Genomic DNA, 18112 nt, shown 5'->3' on the forward strand with positions numbered 1-18112 from the left:
CACACACTGCAAAGTGTGAAACTGCAGCGAGTCATGTGACTTTTGCGTGTCACGTGACCGGAGTCTGTCGCGTCATCATCATGGCGGTGTGTATAGCAGTCATCGCGAAGGAGGTAAATAAAAAACATTTGATCTTTTTAAGAGACATCAAAGCATGTATTGGTAATGTTTGAATACATTTGACTCGCTAAATTAATCGGATTTGATTAATTATTGCTAAGAGTTGCTGATATATGTCGCTATCGATGCTGCTTAGTTAACTTACATTCATATGCGTTCAAATATATTTACGTGTAAGTTATGTTTTGTTTAAACATGAACCCCATTGAAATGGCAGTACAGTGTAGGCTTAAAATGCAATAAACCGAGTTTGTTGACAACCCTGCATTGTTTGTTTCGTGTGAGACTGGAGTGTGTTTGTAAGTCAGAGTGTTTGCATTTCAAACTTTAATATTACCGCATTAAATACATAAAGTAGTGTTACTTTACTAGTTACTTGAGTAATCTGTATTGCATAAAAAAAGAATCTGATAACATAACGAAAGTTACAGTGTTAAATCATGCACAATAATGTCTAATTGCTTGCTGAAATGGTTCCCTGTAATAGCAAACCTGTCTCTAGCAAGGACATTGGTTAATAAAGAATGCATAAATAACATGTTACATTACATGAAAAAGTTATCTAATTACGTAACTAAAGTAACAATGTTAAATAATGCACAATTTCGAATTACATGCTGAAATGGTTGTGTTCCCTTGCCTCTAAGCAAAGACAACGGTTAATAAAGTGAGATTAAATACATAAAGTAGTGTTACTTGAGTAATCTGTATTGCATAAAAAAAGAATCTGATAACAAAACTAAAGTTAGTGTTAAATCATGCACAATAATTTCTAATTGTTTGCTGAAATGGTTGTTCCCTGTAATAGCAAACCTGTCTCTAACGTTGCGTTGATCTCTTTTTATTTATTTTATTCTTGCTTTTATGTATGTTTTAATCTATTCTGGACCGATAAGAACTTTTTATTTTTTATTTAATTGAGTCATTTCCGAATTTTTACTGTGTTAAGTTTGAATGATGTGTGATAAGTGTTCTCTTTGTTTTTCCGTGTGTGTGTGTGTATGAGGACTCCACTGCAAACTAAATCTACCTTCGGGACGGGTACAAATAAAGTAACTTGAACTTGATCTCTGCAGAACTATCCGCTGTACATCCGGAGTGTCCCTACGCAGGGAGAGCTCAAGTTCCACTACACAGTGCACACTTCGCTGGACGTGGTGGAGGAGAAGATCTCCAGTGTGGGCAAAGCCTTGGCCGACCAGCGCGAGCTCTACCTCGGGCTCCTGTACCCAACCGAGGACTACAAGGTGTATCCTTAAAGGAAGCGGACGTTGGGATCGTCTTTTCTTCCTTGTTGTGATGCAGTATTGGCAAAAGTTACTTTTAGAAGTAATGTGTTAATGCCTAAAAAAGTAACTAATTACGGTACTTGGTTACTTTTTATAGAAAGTAATGTGTAACGTTGCGTTATTTTCTGCTGTTCTGGATCGCAGGTGAAGAAAGTTCAACTTAATTGAAACAATATATATATATGTAAGGTAATTTTTGCTTTTTAGTATGATTGCATTGGATAATTTAAGGTCAGCAGCAAAGACATTGCTTAATAAAGTGAGATTAAATACATAAAGTCATGCATCACTTTACTACGGTAGTTGAAGAATTGATTTTGCTTTCATTGCAATTAACAGTGATCGACGGATTATATCAGCGTATTATATTTTTAAGATTATCGCAATGAGTAAAAATTGTGCCGGTGTTCTGACGATTTGTGCTGCCTTGTCGAAAAATGCTACCGTAACGCGAATCGATCACAGAATGTCGATTAATATTATATGAAATAAAATTATAATACAATTCTAAGTTATGAGTAGCTACTGTATACTGTAGACTACTGTTTTTATTTTTAAAACGGTGTGAAAATGAAAAATTATCATCAAATATTCATCTTTGACTTGTCAAAGCACACTTTTCCCTAGTAACTGAAACTTTCAGTTATTATTGTTCAGCTGGCTGACCGTACACATATTCATATGCTAGTTAGCATTTTTAAAGGGAAATTACAATATAACACATGAAAATGTACCTTTTGTTAAAAAAAACTGTGCGTCTGCACATGCGCATAACCATTAAGTAGCAAATCTCGATGGGTAGCATGAATTGTCAGAACACCGGTATTCTATATCTACTGACAGCTTATGACTTGCTATCATTAAATTATATAATTTTATACACACGCACAGTTGACCATGAATCCTTAAAGGGATAGTTCCCCCAAAAATAAAAAAATTTCTAAACGGTATGACTTTCTTCTGTGGAAGATAAATGTGTCCATACAATGAAAGTCATTGATCACCCAAGCTTTTTAGTTAACATTATCCAAAATATGTATATCTATGAAGAAATGCATACACATTTGGAACAACATGATGCAAATTTTCATTTTTGTGTGAACTGTCCCTTTAAGACGAGCTGCTTTCTAATGCACGTTCACGTTCATCCCAACATTATCTTAACCAGAATGACAGATATGGCTACGTGACAAACTCCAAGGTGAAGTTTGTGATTGTTGTCGATTCTTCCAACGCATCTCTGAGAGACAACGAAATTAGAAGTGTGAGTTACTGTGTAAATTTTGCACAAAAAAAAAAAGATATCAGTGTCAAGATATCAAAGTGTCAATCACACTTTTTCTTTTTTTCCCTCAGATGTTCAGAAAGTTGCACAACTCCTTCACTGATGTAATGTGTAACCCATTCTACAATCCCGGTGATCCCATTCAATCAAAGTAAGTTCCTTTGGTGAATACATTGAGTATTTCTTGATACTGATACACTAATATAATATTGGTCTCTCTCCTCAGGGCTTTTGACGGTATAGTTTCAGCTATGATGGTGCAGACGTGCTGATCTCCTCTCTTTACAACTGTATATATATACATATTTACATCAGTGTCCATTGGGTGTTGTTTGTTTGGTGAAAATAAATAAAGAATTTGTGTTTAATAAAATGACTCGTGATGATGTTGTTTTTATTTACAGTGATTTTGCTCAAGTCTAAAGCACTGAAAAAGCAAAAATAGAAAAAGTACTGAAATTCACAAGGCATTTCGGCCTCTCACAGGCATGGTATTTTAAAGAAATCGTATAAAATGTAAATAAAATAGTAACCACTCAACATGAAATCAAGTCTTCGCTTTCTGTAGTGTCATACAAGATACACACACACACAAAATAATCATAATAATACTAAACTGAACTCCCTTCATGCAGCATGTACTTCAATTAGCACCAAGAAGTGCTTTGAAGACAACAGAAAAATCAAAAATGAATATCAAAAAGAATCAACCCATGGACGAGCTCTTCCATTTTCCCTAAAACAAAAAGTACAATTTTTATAACATCATTAAAGGAAGCCAAACGATGGATTTACAGAGAAATGCCACACTTCCAAGAAAGCACAATATGATTGTTAACCACTAAACCACAAATCTGAAAGGATTATGGACATTTTTCAGTATGTGGATATTTTAATATCTGGTAATTCCATTATGGTTCGAGAATAGAGTGCAAGGCCACGGACCACTGTGGAAATCTGAGATATTTAAAGGTCCATGTCATGTGAGGTACGGTTATGTGTTGGCTGAACTGACCTAATGACGTGGCAGCCTCTGAACGGGTAAAACCTGGAGGCCCGCGACCCCCGTCCTCGGGACCAGCCTCCACGCAAGTACGTATCTGTAGTCCTGAAACCGGGAATGTTTGTTCTTTTTGGCAATACCTATAGTGCACAGAGGTTGAAATTAAAAAGGTTTTCTGCCACAGATTTGCATTTCATAAACAAAAACAGATTCATTACAAGGAAACCAACACTTGTAGACACTATGGCTTCATTCTGCATTCAATTCTGATTTTCACCTTTTTTCTTTGATTGTTTACATCATTAAAATGAGGCCCATATTGGACAGGCAATTGTAAACTTGACCACATGCATACAACAGCCTACCAGAACATGTCTATTGGATTTTTTTTATATATATAATATATACACATACACACACAGGTGAAACTCGAAAAATTTGAATATCGTGCAAAAGTTCATTTATTTCAGTAATTCAACTTAAAAGGTGGAACTAATATATTATATAGACTCATTACATGCAAAGTGAGATATTTCAAGCCTTTATTTGTTATAATTTTGATGATTATGGCTTATAGCTATGAAAACCTTTTCACAATATTCTAATTTTGAATTTGGGGTTTTCATAAGCTGTAAGCCATAATCATCAAAAATACAACAAATAAAGGCTTGAAATATCTCACTTTGCATGTAATGAGTCTATATAATATATTAGTTTCACCTTTTAAGTTGAATTACTGAAATAAATGAACTTTTGCACAATATTCAGATTTTTCGAGTTTCACCTGTGTATATATATAGATATAGCTGCAGGCAGCAAATAAAGGGCAAAGAAACCTAGAAATAGGCAAAAAGAGGAGCTAAGCTTGGCAGGGAGCATCAGAACAACTGCAACAATGAGTAATTAAAGACATTTTAAGGTTATTTTAGTCAAAAGGGCTGAAATATCATAAGCAATTAAATCATATTACTAGTAATTCTATTTATCACTTGACCAATAGGTGGCGCTGTGACCAAATTTAATTTTTGTTGTCAGTGTTTGTCTATTGTCAAGAAATCTGTAACGTTTTGCCGGCATGGTCTTAAGAGGATTATTTTTTAATTTTAAATTAAATTTGGTGAAAATTGGACAAACGGTCAAAGAGTTTGAAAAAGTAGGTAAAAAAAAAAACGTCGGATAGAAAATTCGTCCGAGTCCGACTATGGCAAAATTGGTTTCTATGTTCTCAGCATGACCCTAGGAATCCATCAAGACCAGTTTCATTACAATAGGCAAATTACAATTCATTATAAGGCATGGTACTGGTGAACCTTAGAGTTTTGTAACAATAAGCCAATGCGTTCGTGAAATCTAGCATTTTTAGACAATATTCAAAATGGCTGACGGCCAAAGGAGCAATATAGGAAAATTAGGTATCGTTCGACTCTGCATGCTACACCGAATCTAAACAGACCAGTTTATATTTTAAAAAAAAAGTTCATTAGTTATAAAGCAAAAATAGCAATATTTCACACCCCCTGGCCACTAGGTGGCACTGTGCCAAAACAGTGCAGGTATCCTCAGCTAATGGTTGTCATAACACACATCAAGTTTGGTCAGAATACGCTCTTCGTGCATTTTTCAAGAAGTCAGAAGATGATCTGGTTGAATTTTCAACCAAGGCAAGAAACCAAAAGGGGAAAAAATATTTATTTTCAGTTCAAAAGTTATTAGCATAACCATGAGTGCAACTTTGGACAGTTGGTGGCGCTAGAGAGGTAGAGGCTCCAAATTGGCTGTGGTTAATCTTCAGACTGTGCTTTATATGCGTGCCAAATTTCACAACTTTTCACCATACGGTTCTACAGGTTTCCATAGGTTAAAGAGCGGAAGAATAAGACTAATGGATACAATGGGTGCTAATAAAGACAAAATATTAGATAAAAAAAATAATTGTGATGCGATTCCCATCATGTAATGCATTTCCATCGCACCTTAATGACACGGCCTCTGAATAGGGTTTCATCTAAAGTCATGGCGGTCCTCACAGACTCCCTCTCTGAGAACTCGATGTAGGCGAAACTACAGGGAAAACACTCTCATAAATCATGCTTGATGTGAAAATATCATTTGTTTTTGCAGCCGGAAGGATACATACCCTTTTGGATGTCCTGTGAATCTATTATACGGGATTGTGACTCGGTTTACGTGGCCACAGCCATTAAAGTACATCTCCAATTCGTCAGCGGTTGCTCCATAATCCACCTGGAAGTCAGACAATACACCATAAACACACACACTGCAAACAATATGAAAAATAACATTCAAATATTACTAGATCTAAGCGGCTTACATTTCCCACATAGATAGATCTCCTATCAGAATCTATTCTCTCTTCATGCGTCATATTGAAGAACAATCCTGAGGAGGGCAAGATTATAAAAGTTAATTAGAATCATAAAATATTAACGTTGTATTTTAAATAATGACCTTCATTTAAGGTGAAACATGAAAGGGACGTCCATGGCTAGTGCTATATTTAGGCCACATCATTGAGTAGGGTTTAAAAGACAAAAGTCCACTTGTACAAACACACTGGATATCCATGTTGGGTTAAAACACTAGTTGCTGAAAGAAACACTGAATATTTGTTGTTCTAATATTCTCAAATTTCTTGTAACAGATATTTGGGTAAAATGTTTAAGCATTAAAACATGCAAACTCAGAGGAAGGGATTCAACTATTTTGAAAATCGCAATGAACAACAATTTGCGTATTTAGAAACATACATTTACTGAAGAAACACAAACATGCCAATAACTTATGGAAGATTGTTTCCGCCACAGAATAAAACCTTTTAAAAGATAATTGTGACTTTCTCACAATTGCGATAACATCTCGCAATTCTGTCTTTATTTCTAAGAATTGCAAGTCAGAATTGCGAGATTATAACACGCAATTGAGAAAAAAAAGTCAGTCTTTATTTCCTTACAATTCGACTTCATAACTCGCAATTGGGACTTTGTGTCACAATTCTGACTTTATTTTACGCAATTCTGAGATAAAGTCAGAATTGAGAGATAAAAAGTTGCAATTTACTTTTTTTATTCTGTGGCGGAAACAACTCTGACTTTATATCACGCAATTCTGACTTTATATCACGCAATTCTGACTTTATATCACGCAATTCTGACTTTATATCACGCAATTCTGACTTTATATCACGCAATTCTGACTTTATATCACGCAATTCTGACTTTATATCACGCAATTCTGACTTTATATCACGCAATTCTGACTTTATATCACGCAATTCTGACTTTATATCTCGCAATACTGACTTTATAACACGCAATTCTGACTTTATAACTCGCAATTCTGACTTTATATCACGCAATTCTGACTTTATATCACGCAATTCTGACTTTATATCTGGCAATTCTGACTTTATATCTCGCAATTCTGACTTTATATCTCGCAATTCTGACTTTATTTCACGCAATTCTGACTTTATATCTCGCAATTCTGACTTTATTTCACGCAACTCTGACTTTTTAAACTTGCAATTGCGACTTTTTCTCACAACTGCGTGATATCAGATAAGTCAGGATTGTGAGATAAAAAGTTGCAATTACCTTTTTTATTCTGCGGCGGAAACAAGCTTCCATAATAATTAAAGCGCGTTTATTTAAAATTGCGGCTGGTGGGAGTGATGGGAAAATGTGGGTCCCATGGCCAAACCAGTGTCTAAATTTCCTGGACTTCCCAAAGTACGGTCCAGGAACTCTGTAAGTGTGTCTTTGGCGTATTGAATTAGGGTTCACATGTGTCACAGAGAGCAGAGATGTCCTTAGATAAGACCACAGGCCTCCTGGGACACGCCTGATTGAGCGGTGATGGGCTCAGGTGTGTGCCAGCTGGAGCTCACCTGCCTGAGGACTGTAGGGGAACGCTCGCTCTACCTCACACTGCATGTCAGACTCGTCCATCTCCAGCTCACGAGCTTCAATCGCATCCAGATCCTGAAGGAACAGCGTTGTACACACAAACAGAGCTCCTTATGTGCACAGAAAACATGTTCATGGGTAGATGACATCTCTTGCAGGATCACATTCTTGGATGATTTTTTTTCTATGACCTCAAAATAAATTGTCTACATGATATTTTGTGGTTTAAAATTATTCTATATACAGCAGGACTATATTTATATGGAAGCTTATATATATATATATATATATATATATACGGTAAACATTTTAAAATATAATTGTGACTTTCTCACAATAGTAAGTTTACATCTTGCAATTCTGACTTTTTTCTCACAGTTGCGAGTTTATATCTCACAATTATGTGATTATATAATCTCACAATTATGACTATATAAATTGCAATTCTGACTTCTCAAAATTGTGAGATATAAAATCTCAATCGCAAGGGGAAAAAAGTCAGAATTGTGAGATAAAAAGCTTGAATGCTTGCCTTTTTATTCTTTAATATGTGGCGGAAACAAGCCTTCACATATTTTTGAGTATAGAAATAGAAAATTCCTTATTTACTCTTTTCAAGTCGTATACTTATTTTAATTTTTTTTCTGTGGATCACAAAAGAAGAATGGGGAGTAACAACATTTTCATACAGGATTAGAACCACTTATATAAAGTCCTAAAATAATTTTGGGGTGATCTGTCCCTTTAAGAGAAAAGCGCCAAAATAAAAACAGGACAAAAATGATTATTAAACGCCATTTATAGGAATGTTACTAAAAATTCATTTAATTTTTTTTTTTAAATATTGATTTGTTCAGTGCAATTAAAAAAAGCCACGCTGCTGCCAACGACTTTGGGTGGAAACTCCCGATTTCGACGAATCGAATGATTTAACAGGAGGAATACAGGGAAAAACTGCACGACGGTAGGCTGTGTGTACATGTATCTCGATTTTAGAGTATTAGTTGATTATTGTGCGATATAATTAACTAAATTGTCTTGATACGAAACAGCACATGGCGCACACATTCTGATAAATTGTAAACACGATAAAATGGCGACATAACAGTCAGTCTGGATTCTGATATTGACCATTTTATCCACCATATTCACATGTAACACTCTCTTATATTCGCTTAATAGTGATATTTAACGATTTAAATATTGTTTACAACGACATACAGACAATTGATATTTATTCGTTGGTGTGTGAAACTTTACCTGAGAATCCGCGCTGGTTTTCAACATCAGCTCCAACAGCTTCCCGATCAGCCCTTAACTATTAACTAACACACCTGACTGACTAATCAACACAATGTGTGAGTGTGTAGGAGAAGAAACAGGTGTGATTGCATTTTCCCCCCCAAGTAAAACACTTTCATTTTGTTTTAAATACAATTGTAATCGTTTATTTGATTATTTACCCCTGAAATATGTAGAGATTTCAAATGTACTCGTCAAAAAAATCCTTAAATATTTTGGGAATTTCTAATATGCCAATCCTACTGGAAACAAATATAATCCACAAATAAAAACATAAGATCCGCTGGATAAACTAAAACATTTTCTTATAAGTACTATTGGATATTGTGTCTTCCTTATCAAAACTCTACTTTTATTGGATCTTTGTGATTTTACAGATTAGAAAGGTAAAATGTTTACACCTTCATATTTGACTGTAAAAATCCCTAAAAGATGTTGAGGTTAAATAACAACCTTAGTCAAAATAGTCAAAAAGAATATGCCTATAGTCAGATAAATTCTAGGAATGTGTTAAAGATTCCCATTATAAGTTTCTTAAAACTTAAAGGAGAACTCCGGCGCAAAATGAACCTTTGGTCTAATTACACATTGTTACCTAGTCAACCGTTATCTGAGATTTGTTTTCATGATTATCGAATGTAAATAGTTTTATCTCTAAAAACAGTTTAGCCTATAAAGCTAGTATAACGCTAGTATATTGGGCATAGTGTAATGACAAATAAAAATCGCTTGTTAATACCACTAACAAGGCTGAAAATAGCCCCACACTAAGGCCATGTCCACACGGACACGGGTATTTTTATAACCGGAGTTTTTCCTACAGCGTTTTTAAAAAAAATCCCGTCCACACATGCTCGGTCTCCGTCTACATGAAAACGTAAAAACACGCAATCAAGCGCGGTCAAGTGCATGCCACGCCAGCAGGCGGTGATATAAACCTTAACCCTAAAGCCACGTTGGCCAATCAGAAGCGCAAATCTGATGTCAAACACAGCTGATAACGGCGCACACTCTGACGTCGCAAGGCAAAAACCCCGGTTTCACTGTCTACACGACAACACTGTAACCGGCGTTTCTGAAAATCCTCACCCTGGCAGGGGTTTTCAAAAATGTTCGGTTTTCAGTGCGTTTTCGTGTGGACGAACGGCCGAACCGCGTAAAAAAAGTCACGGTTATAAAAATACCCGTGTCCGTGTGGACAGGGCCTAACACGGTAGCATAATGAGGGTCCCTACCTTCAAACCGAAGCATTGAGAACTTTGTAAGTGTACAGACAGTTTAATTAGAAGATATTTTAAACATACAGTCAACTTCGCGTATACAGGCAGAAGCCATCTTTGAAAAACAGTGTTTACCAGTCGATCTACGAACGCCGATTCAAGTGCGCTGGTGAGATGTGAACGAGCTATAAGTTGTGATAAGGTGAGCGCGAACAGCAGGCTTGGATCGGCGTTCGTAGATCGACTGGTAAAGACTGTATTTCAAAGATGGCTTCTGCCTGTATACGCGAAGTTGACTGTATGTTTAAAATATCTTCTTATTAAACTGTCTGGACACTGACAAAGTTCTCAATGCTTCGGTTTGAAGGTAGGGACCCTCATTATGCTACCGTGTTAGTGTGGGGCTATTTTGAGCCTTGTTAGTGGTATTAACAAGCGATTTTTATTTGTCATTACACTATGCCCAATATACTAGCGTTATACTAGCTTTATAGGCTAAACTGTTTGTAGAGATAAAACTATTTACATTCGATAATCATGAAAACAAATCTCAGATAACGGTTGACTAGGTAACAATGTGTAATTAGACCAAAGGTTCATCTTGCGCCGAAGTTCTCCTTTAAAAGTGATGTCTATAAACTTGTAAAAATGGTTTCAACTGTACATCATTGACATACCAGCTTTTAAAGGGATGGTTCACCCAAAAATAAAAATTATGTTATCATTTACTCTCCCTGAACACAAAATAAGATATTTTGAAGTATGTCGGGAACCAAACAGTTGATGGACCCCATTGATGACTTCCATAGTATTTTTATTTTCCATACTATGGAAGTCAATGTGGCCCATAAACAGTCTCTTAAACGACATTCTTCAAAATATTTTCTTTTGTGTTCGACAGAAGAAACTCATACAGGTTTGGAACGACATATGGGTGATTAAATGATGACATAATTTTCATTTTTGGGTGAACTGTCCCTTTAAAGTTCCCTTGTAATCAATCATTTGATTTCCTTGAAAAATAATTCTTCATGCCTAAAAATATCTTGAATGTAACTCGACACCCTTGCCTTATTTAGTATTCGCGGTTCTATGAATATGCAAATGAGCCCCGCCTCCACTCACTCACTCAGCTCAGAGATCCACTGGTTGACGATCACACGTTGATCTGATTGGTTACAAGGTCGTTTGTGACGTCAGAAACACCAGCGATTTCAAACCGTGTTTTTGAGACTGTCTTTGGTTCACTGCAGTTTTAAGGAGAAAATACTCAGCAATGCTGTCGACTTATGAACTTACACGTGGTTTGTCTTAAAGCGTACTAAAAACACCACATAGACACATTTAAACAACATTAAAAGCTGGATTTTCACCACAAGGTGAAAAAAAAAGCAAATTCAGAGACTCGTCATATTTCACTGTCTTTTTAATTACACAGATACGCAGATCTCAACACAGACAATAACCTGATTTAGAATGTTTACAGCGTCACATGTCCAACAAAGCGCACAGTAAGAGAGGGCGAGGGAATTGCAAAAGTGGGGGGAAAGAGCATGCAAGAAATAAATAAATAAAACTCTCCTGGCACAGTTCACATCATCTAGAGAATGATAACAGGACCTTGAAAGAGAAAACAAGAAAACATTTTAACACACCAACCTTTCCGTCTGAATCAATGCCTTCTCCTGTAATGATGTATTGCACAATACAGTATAATCATCAACGTATCAAACCAAGCCTTTGCTAGTTATGGCGTTTATCATGTGCATTGCATGTTCAATGTTTTACAGTAGTGTAAGGTTTCTGCTACTACAGCCTTGCCTGATTTCTGATTGCTGTTAAGCCTTAGTGGATGCTATAGTCATAATAAAAATGACAAAATAAAGCATTAGTGATGTCTGATGTGCATTAAAATGGCTTAAACCAGCCTAAAATGTTTTTTTTCCAGCCAGACTACTTGACAAACCCTTTAAAAATTTTTTTTTTTTACTTTTATTAATTTTTAGGATGCCGTTTTTCTCTCTCTCTCTCTCTTTCTCTATCTCTCTCTCCCGATGTCAACCTTTGAACTTGTGTCCCCTGACAAGGCCAAATGCTGACCGAATCAAGAGATTTGTTTTGAGAACGAGGGCCTTTCGATATGCCGAATGACAGCAGAATTACAGTACACAGTGTAAAGATGCATTTGCATGCTCTTGTTTTGGTTATAGAACAGAATGGCCAACAAATATTTGCAAACATACAGTCTATGCTTGCATGAGTTCTGGACTAGCAGACATGCAAAGCTCGAAATGAGTTTATCGTAACTGTGTTATTTTAAAGCTCTGGAGATTCAAGTAAGTCCCTTAGCAAAACATTTAATTAATAGAAAGTATCTCTAACTCACACTCATGCATTCATTGAGGAAGGTTGGTTTGAATCACTGTCATCTGATGCTTTGGATGCCGGGAACAAGTGCGGATCTCTTCCCTCGGTGTGTTTTTACTGTTTATCTTGTGCTTTCAACATGGTCATTTTGTACACTTTGGTTTATGGGAATAGTCGGTCTCCCATGTGTCCGTCTGCTGTTTTATGCTTCTGCAGTTATGCTTTGGTCTGTGCTTTTATCATTTTGGATATTTATGAGATATGTTTATGTTCAGGGGCTCAAAATATTCAGAGCAAGTACAACTTCAACACTAATTTTCCATTTTTTTCAACTAAAGTCAACAGTTCGTTTGAAGAGAATCGTACGTCAATGTTTATAGCTTAGCTACCTCAACAATAACACAATATATTTAATGGCACAGACTTATAAATGTAAGTCTATCACACCCTTGAGAACTGTGGATAGTTACTGATAGGTTTCTATTCTGAAATGTCAGGAGGTGCGTTTCCCAAAAGCATCGTTCGTTAGCCAACTAACGTTCTCGTTATCAGCAGTTCAACGAGAAATAACTGAGAAAAATGAGAAATATTGGTTGAACGACCAATTTGCGACAATATGGTTTCGGGAAACATTCGTGACTAGCTAGTGGATTTCTTCAACGATGCATCGTACTGTGATAGTGCAGCAAGAAATACGTCGGGAAACACACTCCTGGTTTGCTCGATTTGCATGTCTGCTAGTGGTTTGATTTGGATTTGTTTACAGGAGGTAGCTAGTAGGCAAAGAGACGATGGTTCATCAAAAAAATCCTCAAAATGGCGGGAGAGAGATAGAGAGAGAGACACCTACTTCATCAGACTGGTGTTTAGTATCCACTGGTTCTGGGTCATGTGTTGCTGATATTTTCAGGGTGAGTTCATATATTACCTTAGAAACGTGATAAATTAAATCTAGAGCAACAAACAGGACTTTCAAGTTTGGTCCGTATCAGAGGTACGCCATTACAAATCAGAAATTGACCAAAACAAAGGCTGTAAACTGGGATATTTTTACCTTAAAGGCTTTAACAAACATGAACGTTGCTCAGTGCACACTGCAGCTTCTATTGATGTTTTCCAGACTGCAATATTATGTTTGGTACAATGTTGGATGGATCACAAGTCAAATAATCTTGGTACCAGTTGAGAACCATCATAGTGTTTGCTTGACTCTTGGATAATCGAGGGTTTGGTTTTGTGATTGTATGTGTGTTTGTGTGTGCAAAAATTACACATTGAACCACTGCAGTGACACTTTGGCCCAAAGGATGGCAATGTTTCACACAGATTCTAGTGGTTTTCCTCCTAAAATCCCAGTTTGGGAACTCGCCAGGTCAGTTTGGCGTGTCGTTGAAGCGATGTCGACACGCTTATGGCTACGAAAGCGTCTCACCCATCAGCAAAATCCCCTACGCGATCAGTGATGTCAACACCTTTTCCTCCCAACACACGTTGTAAAATGATCATTCAAGACAGAAAAGATTAAATGGAGAGAAATTAAATTCTAGACATTATACTTTAAAGGTTTCTGTTATTTGGCAAACTCATTTTTGGACCTCTTTTTTTAAATACTATGTACATTCACATTAATTTACCATGGTAATTTTTAGATATATTTATATGTATATTTATATTATAAGGTACCCTAAGGGCCGTTTTTCTGAGGTTCAATTCAGTAGCTGAATTCTCTTTCCATATTGCACCTCCGTTCTCTCACTGTCTTACAATGCGAGCAATATAAAATATTCTACATGAGGATTCTCATCATCAATATTGATACAACAAATCCAACAATAGGTACAACACAGCTTCTCTCCCGTTAAAAGAGTGTCTTTTTCTGTCCAATGTTCGGCTGAAACCTAAAAGAAGACAAAAAAAAAATGGCGTCCCGAATTCGGAGAACGCACACAAGCAGAAATCGAAGACAGAGACATCCAAGAAACAAAGTAATATCTACAAGCGACGTTTGATCCCTTCATGGATTTGAGCTTCTGTCAGGAGACAAAAGGGATGAGCATATAACAGGGGGGAGGTAGAAAGAGCGAGAGAAGAGAGAACCAAGTCTACGCCAGTCTCTAAAGTCATGCTTTGGAAAACGAGTGAAATCGTACAACAAAAAATGTCTCGGCAAACGAAAGTGTTTCAGAAGAAAAGGCTCATTCTTAGTGTACAATCCATTGAGGTTTTTTGGCCTTTTCGTTTGCTAATCCTCGCCTTTTCTTTCCTTTTCGTGTCATTTCTCTTTCTCTTCGTGCTTTAAACGTCACTCCATTTTGCCGTAGAGATGAATCCGGGCGAAAGTTTGCGTTCCTCGAGATCTGAGTGGGAACTCAGTAAAGGTTCGAGCTTCTAGTCACTGTTTATTCAGTTCAGAGGCGGTGAAGTTGTTTGCGTTTGGTTACAAGATGAGTGCTTCTTCGTAACTTTGGCAGTGTAATAATAAAAAGGTTTGGATCATTTTCTTTCTTTCTTTTTTTCACTTACAATTCATTTGGGTTCACGTCAGTACAGAGAGGTGAGTCTGGTGTAGATTTTCTTGGCTCGCTAGCAAGGTAGTTAACAGGTTCTTCTTCTTATCATTATTATTATTATTATTTCTTTTGGATTTTTGAACGTTTCTTTTGTTTTAATTAAAGCCAAAAAAATGAAATGCAATGTTGTGAGGAAGTTGCTCTGTGGTTGAAGCTTTCTGTTTAACCTTTCAATTTAGAGGAATCCGAACTACATACACTACCAGGCAAACGTTTTGGATCGGTAAGCATTTTAATGTTTTAAAAGAAGTCTCTTCTGCTCACCAAGGCTGCATTTATTTGATTAAAAATACAAAAAAACAGTAATATTGTGAAATATTATTACAATTTAAAAACAAGACTCCGGTCTTCAGTGTCACATGATCGTTCAGAAATCACTCTAATATGATGATTTGCTGCTCAAGAAACATTTCTCATAATTATCAATGTTGAAAACGGTTATTTAAATGTTTATTTCAGGATTCTTTGATGAATACAAAGTTTCAAAGAAAAAACAGTTTTCAACATTGATAATAATCATAAATGTTTCTTAAGCATCAGATCCTCATATTAGAGTGATTTCTGAAGGATCATGTGACACTGAAGACTGGAGTAATGATGCTGAACATCAGCTTTGATCACAGGAATAAATTACATTTACAATATATTCACATTTTAAATATTGCTAATTTTTTGGTTAAACCATTAAAAAACTTACCAATCCGAAACTTTTGACTGATCTTACCACTCCAGTTCTCACAGAGCAAACCTCACTTAAAGGGTGTTGAGGCAATGTCTTAAAACATGAATAAACGTGTGTAACTGTTCCCTGGCTTTCCCTGCTCATGTTGAGTTTAGCACAGTAGACCTTTTTGCGAAGGAATCTGAGCTTTTTTGGAGATTTAGGAACACAAGAGCTTAACGTAGACGTGAAAGCCAGGTTCATTACTAGAGGACGGGTGAGTACGGTGGAGGTTCCTCAGCTAGTTTTGGATGAAAGATGCTGTAGCAGCAGTAGACGTTAGCGTTGTCTAAAGTACAGAGTCGGTACTGAAATTTAAAAAATGTGATGCTTTGAGCGGAATCGTAAACTCCTCTGATTGGCCGTTGTGTTCACGCGCTCATCAAATATGTCAGTGATTGGCTACAATGATCAGCGCTTCAAAAACATGTTGTAAATATACATACGCTCTTCACCGAGCGCTTACTCTAGGGCTGTCACTTTTGTGATTTTTTTTTTAATTGAATCGATTGTAAAATCGATTTTCCATGTCTAAAGACGTTTCCATTTTCAACACCAAATATAGGCAAATCCACGGACACCTAACAGGCATTAGGACGAGCGTAAAGAGGGCGCTTGAGACGCGCAAGTCAGCAATATTTCTGATGATTTATTGGCGTCAAACAGGAGCGCAACATTCAGGGATTGAGATTAACACCCTCGACTCGCCAAATGCGGGTAAAAATGAACTTTGGCGGGAAACGCTGTCAAATCACGAGCCAATCTGGCGTGTTTCTGTGTTTACTCACTTTGCTGGGGAAGTTCGTGTAAGACAAATCTGTGCGGATTTAGCGCAAATACGCAACTCGTGATCCTCATGATATATTAAATACAGCGTATTGCAGAATCTGCTCATTTCTGGCTTGAACACACACGTCACTACGCAACAAATACCGGCGCGCTCGTTCACTTGCATTGAAGCAATAGCGAATATTAAAAAGCATTTGGATAACAGAGAAGACATTGTTATTTTCCAACATCCGACATGTTCTGTGTACTGTATTGATCTGTCCACCTAAAACACATTTTTGGTAAAAAAAGAAAAAGAAAAAGAAAGGCCGTTAAACTCGATTCCCTATTTTCGTTTTCGAAACTTGTGTTGGTTGGTCCGATCGATTGTGCAACCGATTTTCGAACGTAAAGTGACCGCCCTAGCTTACACAGACACACACGGGAGCGTTTGAAAAGCGCTATCGCTTGGTAACACGTAAAAAAAAAAAAAAAAAAACGTTTAAATGCTCACGTGTGCTGATAATTGTAGCCAATCACAGACATATCCCATGAGCGCGTGAACACAACGGCCAATCAGAGGAGTTTACCATTGCACTCACATTTTTTAAATTTCAGTACCGACTTGGTACCGTAGTCGGCGCTTTTGCTAACACTAGTAGACGTGGTTCAGGACTCGGGGTTCATCCGTCAACGGGACGAGGAGTCCATCAGAGCGGGAGTTGCAGGAGTGGTGGAGCGAGAAACGCTACATGAGCTCGCGTCTTTAGGACTGGCGCTGGAGAGCGGGCCTGGAGGAGTGCTCTCAGAGCGAGTGGGCGGGACACTGGACGATGACGACGAGGAGGTGGAGGAGGGCGTCCCGATCGGCACGGTCAGGCCCTGACTGCACACGTGATGGTGCTTCTCCCAGTCCTTGTGCTGGCAGAACGAGCCGCAGTAGCGCGCGGTGTTGCATCCGCTGCACGTCTCGCTAGCCTTGCGACCGCAGTTCCAACAGCTCTGCGGGAGAGACACGGACTGTTATTATTGACAAACCAATAAGTATCCATATCTATTAGGGGTGTAACGATACCCTCATGTTACAATTCGATCCATCTCACGATACGATATTATGGCGATGCTTCAATACATATGGTTAACCAAATGGTTTACTGTTGATTAAAATGCTAAATTTGGTATATCATTGTGTGTGTAAATGAATATTCGTGGACTTGGTGCTGAAACCCAAAGCACAGGACAATAGAGACACCAGAATAACAATATTCATGATTCTGAAGCTGAAAATACAGAATTATTTTAGACGAATATGCTTGCACTCTTTCACTGACTAGATATATTTATAATAATGTCGGCTGCTTTATACTGGTAACATCAGACATTTGGCATTATCAGGACCCAAAAATATTCCCTCATTGCATTATTATACATTATATTCAACATTATATATAGTAGTTTAATGTAGTACTGACACTACTTGAATTTTTTCCCACACTAGGTGAACTATCCACGATACTGTTGCATTTTTGTATTGCGATATA

At 37.1% G+C, this 18112-nt stretch overlaps 3 protein-coding genes across 10 annotated transcripts in view; 1 reads left to right on the top strand and 2 right to left on the bottom strand.

The window, feature by feature from the left end:
- The first annotated feature begins 18 nt into the window (after positions 1–18).
- On the top strand, positions 19–3070 carry trappc2l (trafficking protein particle complex subunit 2L). The gene is made up of 5 exons (XM_056234814.1): positions 19–113; positions 1197–1369; positions 2586–2673; positions 2766–2845; positions 2921–3070. Exons 1-5 carry the CDS (start codon positions 81–83, stop codon positions 2964–2966), a joined length of 420 nt encoding a protein of 139 aa, XP_056090789.1. The 5' UTR covers positions 19–80; the 3' UTR covers positions 2967–3070.
- Position 3071: 1 nt separating this feature from the next.
- Positions 3072–7706, bottom strand: pabpn1l (PABPN1 like, cytoplasmic). Its single transcript, XM_056234813.1, has 6 exons — positions 7605–7706; positions 6030–6097; positions 5835–5941; positions 5671–5758; positions 3710–3837; positions 3072–3430 (listed from the first exon to the last, which is right to left on the bottom strand). The coding sequence occupies exons 1-6, from the start codon at positions 7663–7665 to the stop codon at positions 3391–3393; spliced, it is 492 nt and encodes a 163-aa protein (XP_056090788.1). The 5' UTR covers positions 7666–7706; the 3' UTR covers positions 3072–3390.
- Positions 7707–17089: 9383 nt separating this feature from the next.
- cbfa2t3 (CBFA2/RUNX1 partner transcriptional co-repressor 3) overlaps positions 17090–18112 on the bottom strand; it is a 75588-nt gene continuing 74565 nt past the window's right edge. For 6 of the 8 annotated variants that reach the window (XM_056234801.1, XM_056234795.1, XM_056234797.1 and 3 more), the window contains one exon: positions 17090–17591. In XM_056234801.1, coding sequence (XP_056090776.1) covers positions 17262–17591 — 330 coding nt within the window. In that variant the 3' untranslated portion in view covers positions 17090–17261. The remainder of the gene's footprint in view (positions 17592–18112) is intronic. The other 2 variants (XM_056234796.1, XM_056234794.1) reach the window with 1 other exon arrangement.

The sequence above is a fragment of the Rhinichthys klamathensis genome, unplaced genomic scaffold (assembly GCF_029890125.1).
Source record: "Rhinichthys klamathensis goyatoka isolate OS25496 unplaced genomic scaffold, OSU_Roscu_1.1 h1tg000406l_1, whole genome shotgun sequence".
NCBI lineage: Eukaryota > Metazoa > Chordata > Actinopteri > Cypriniformes > Leuciscidae > Rhinichthys > Rhinichthys klamathensis.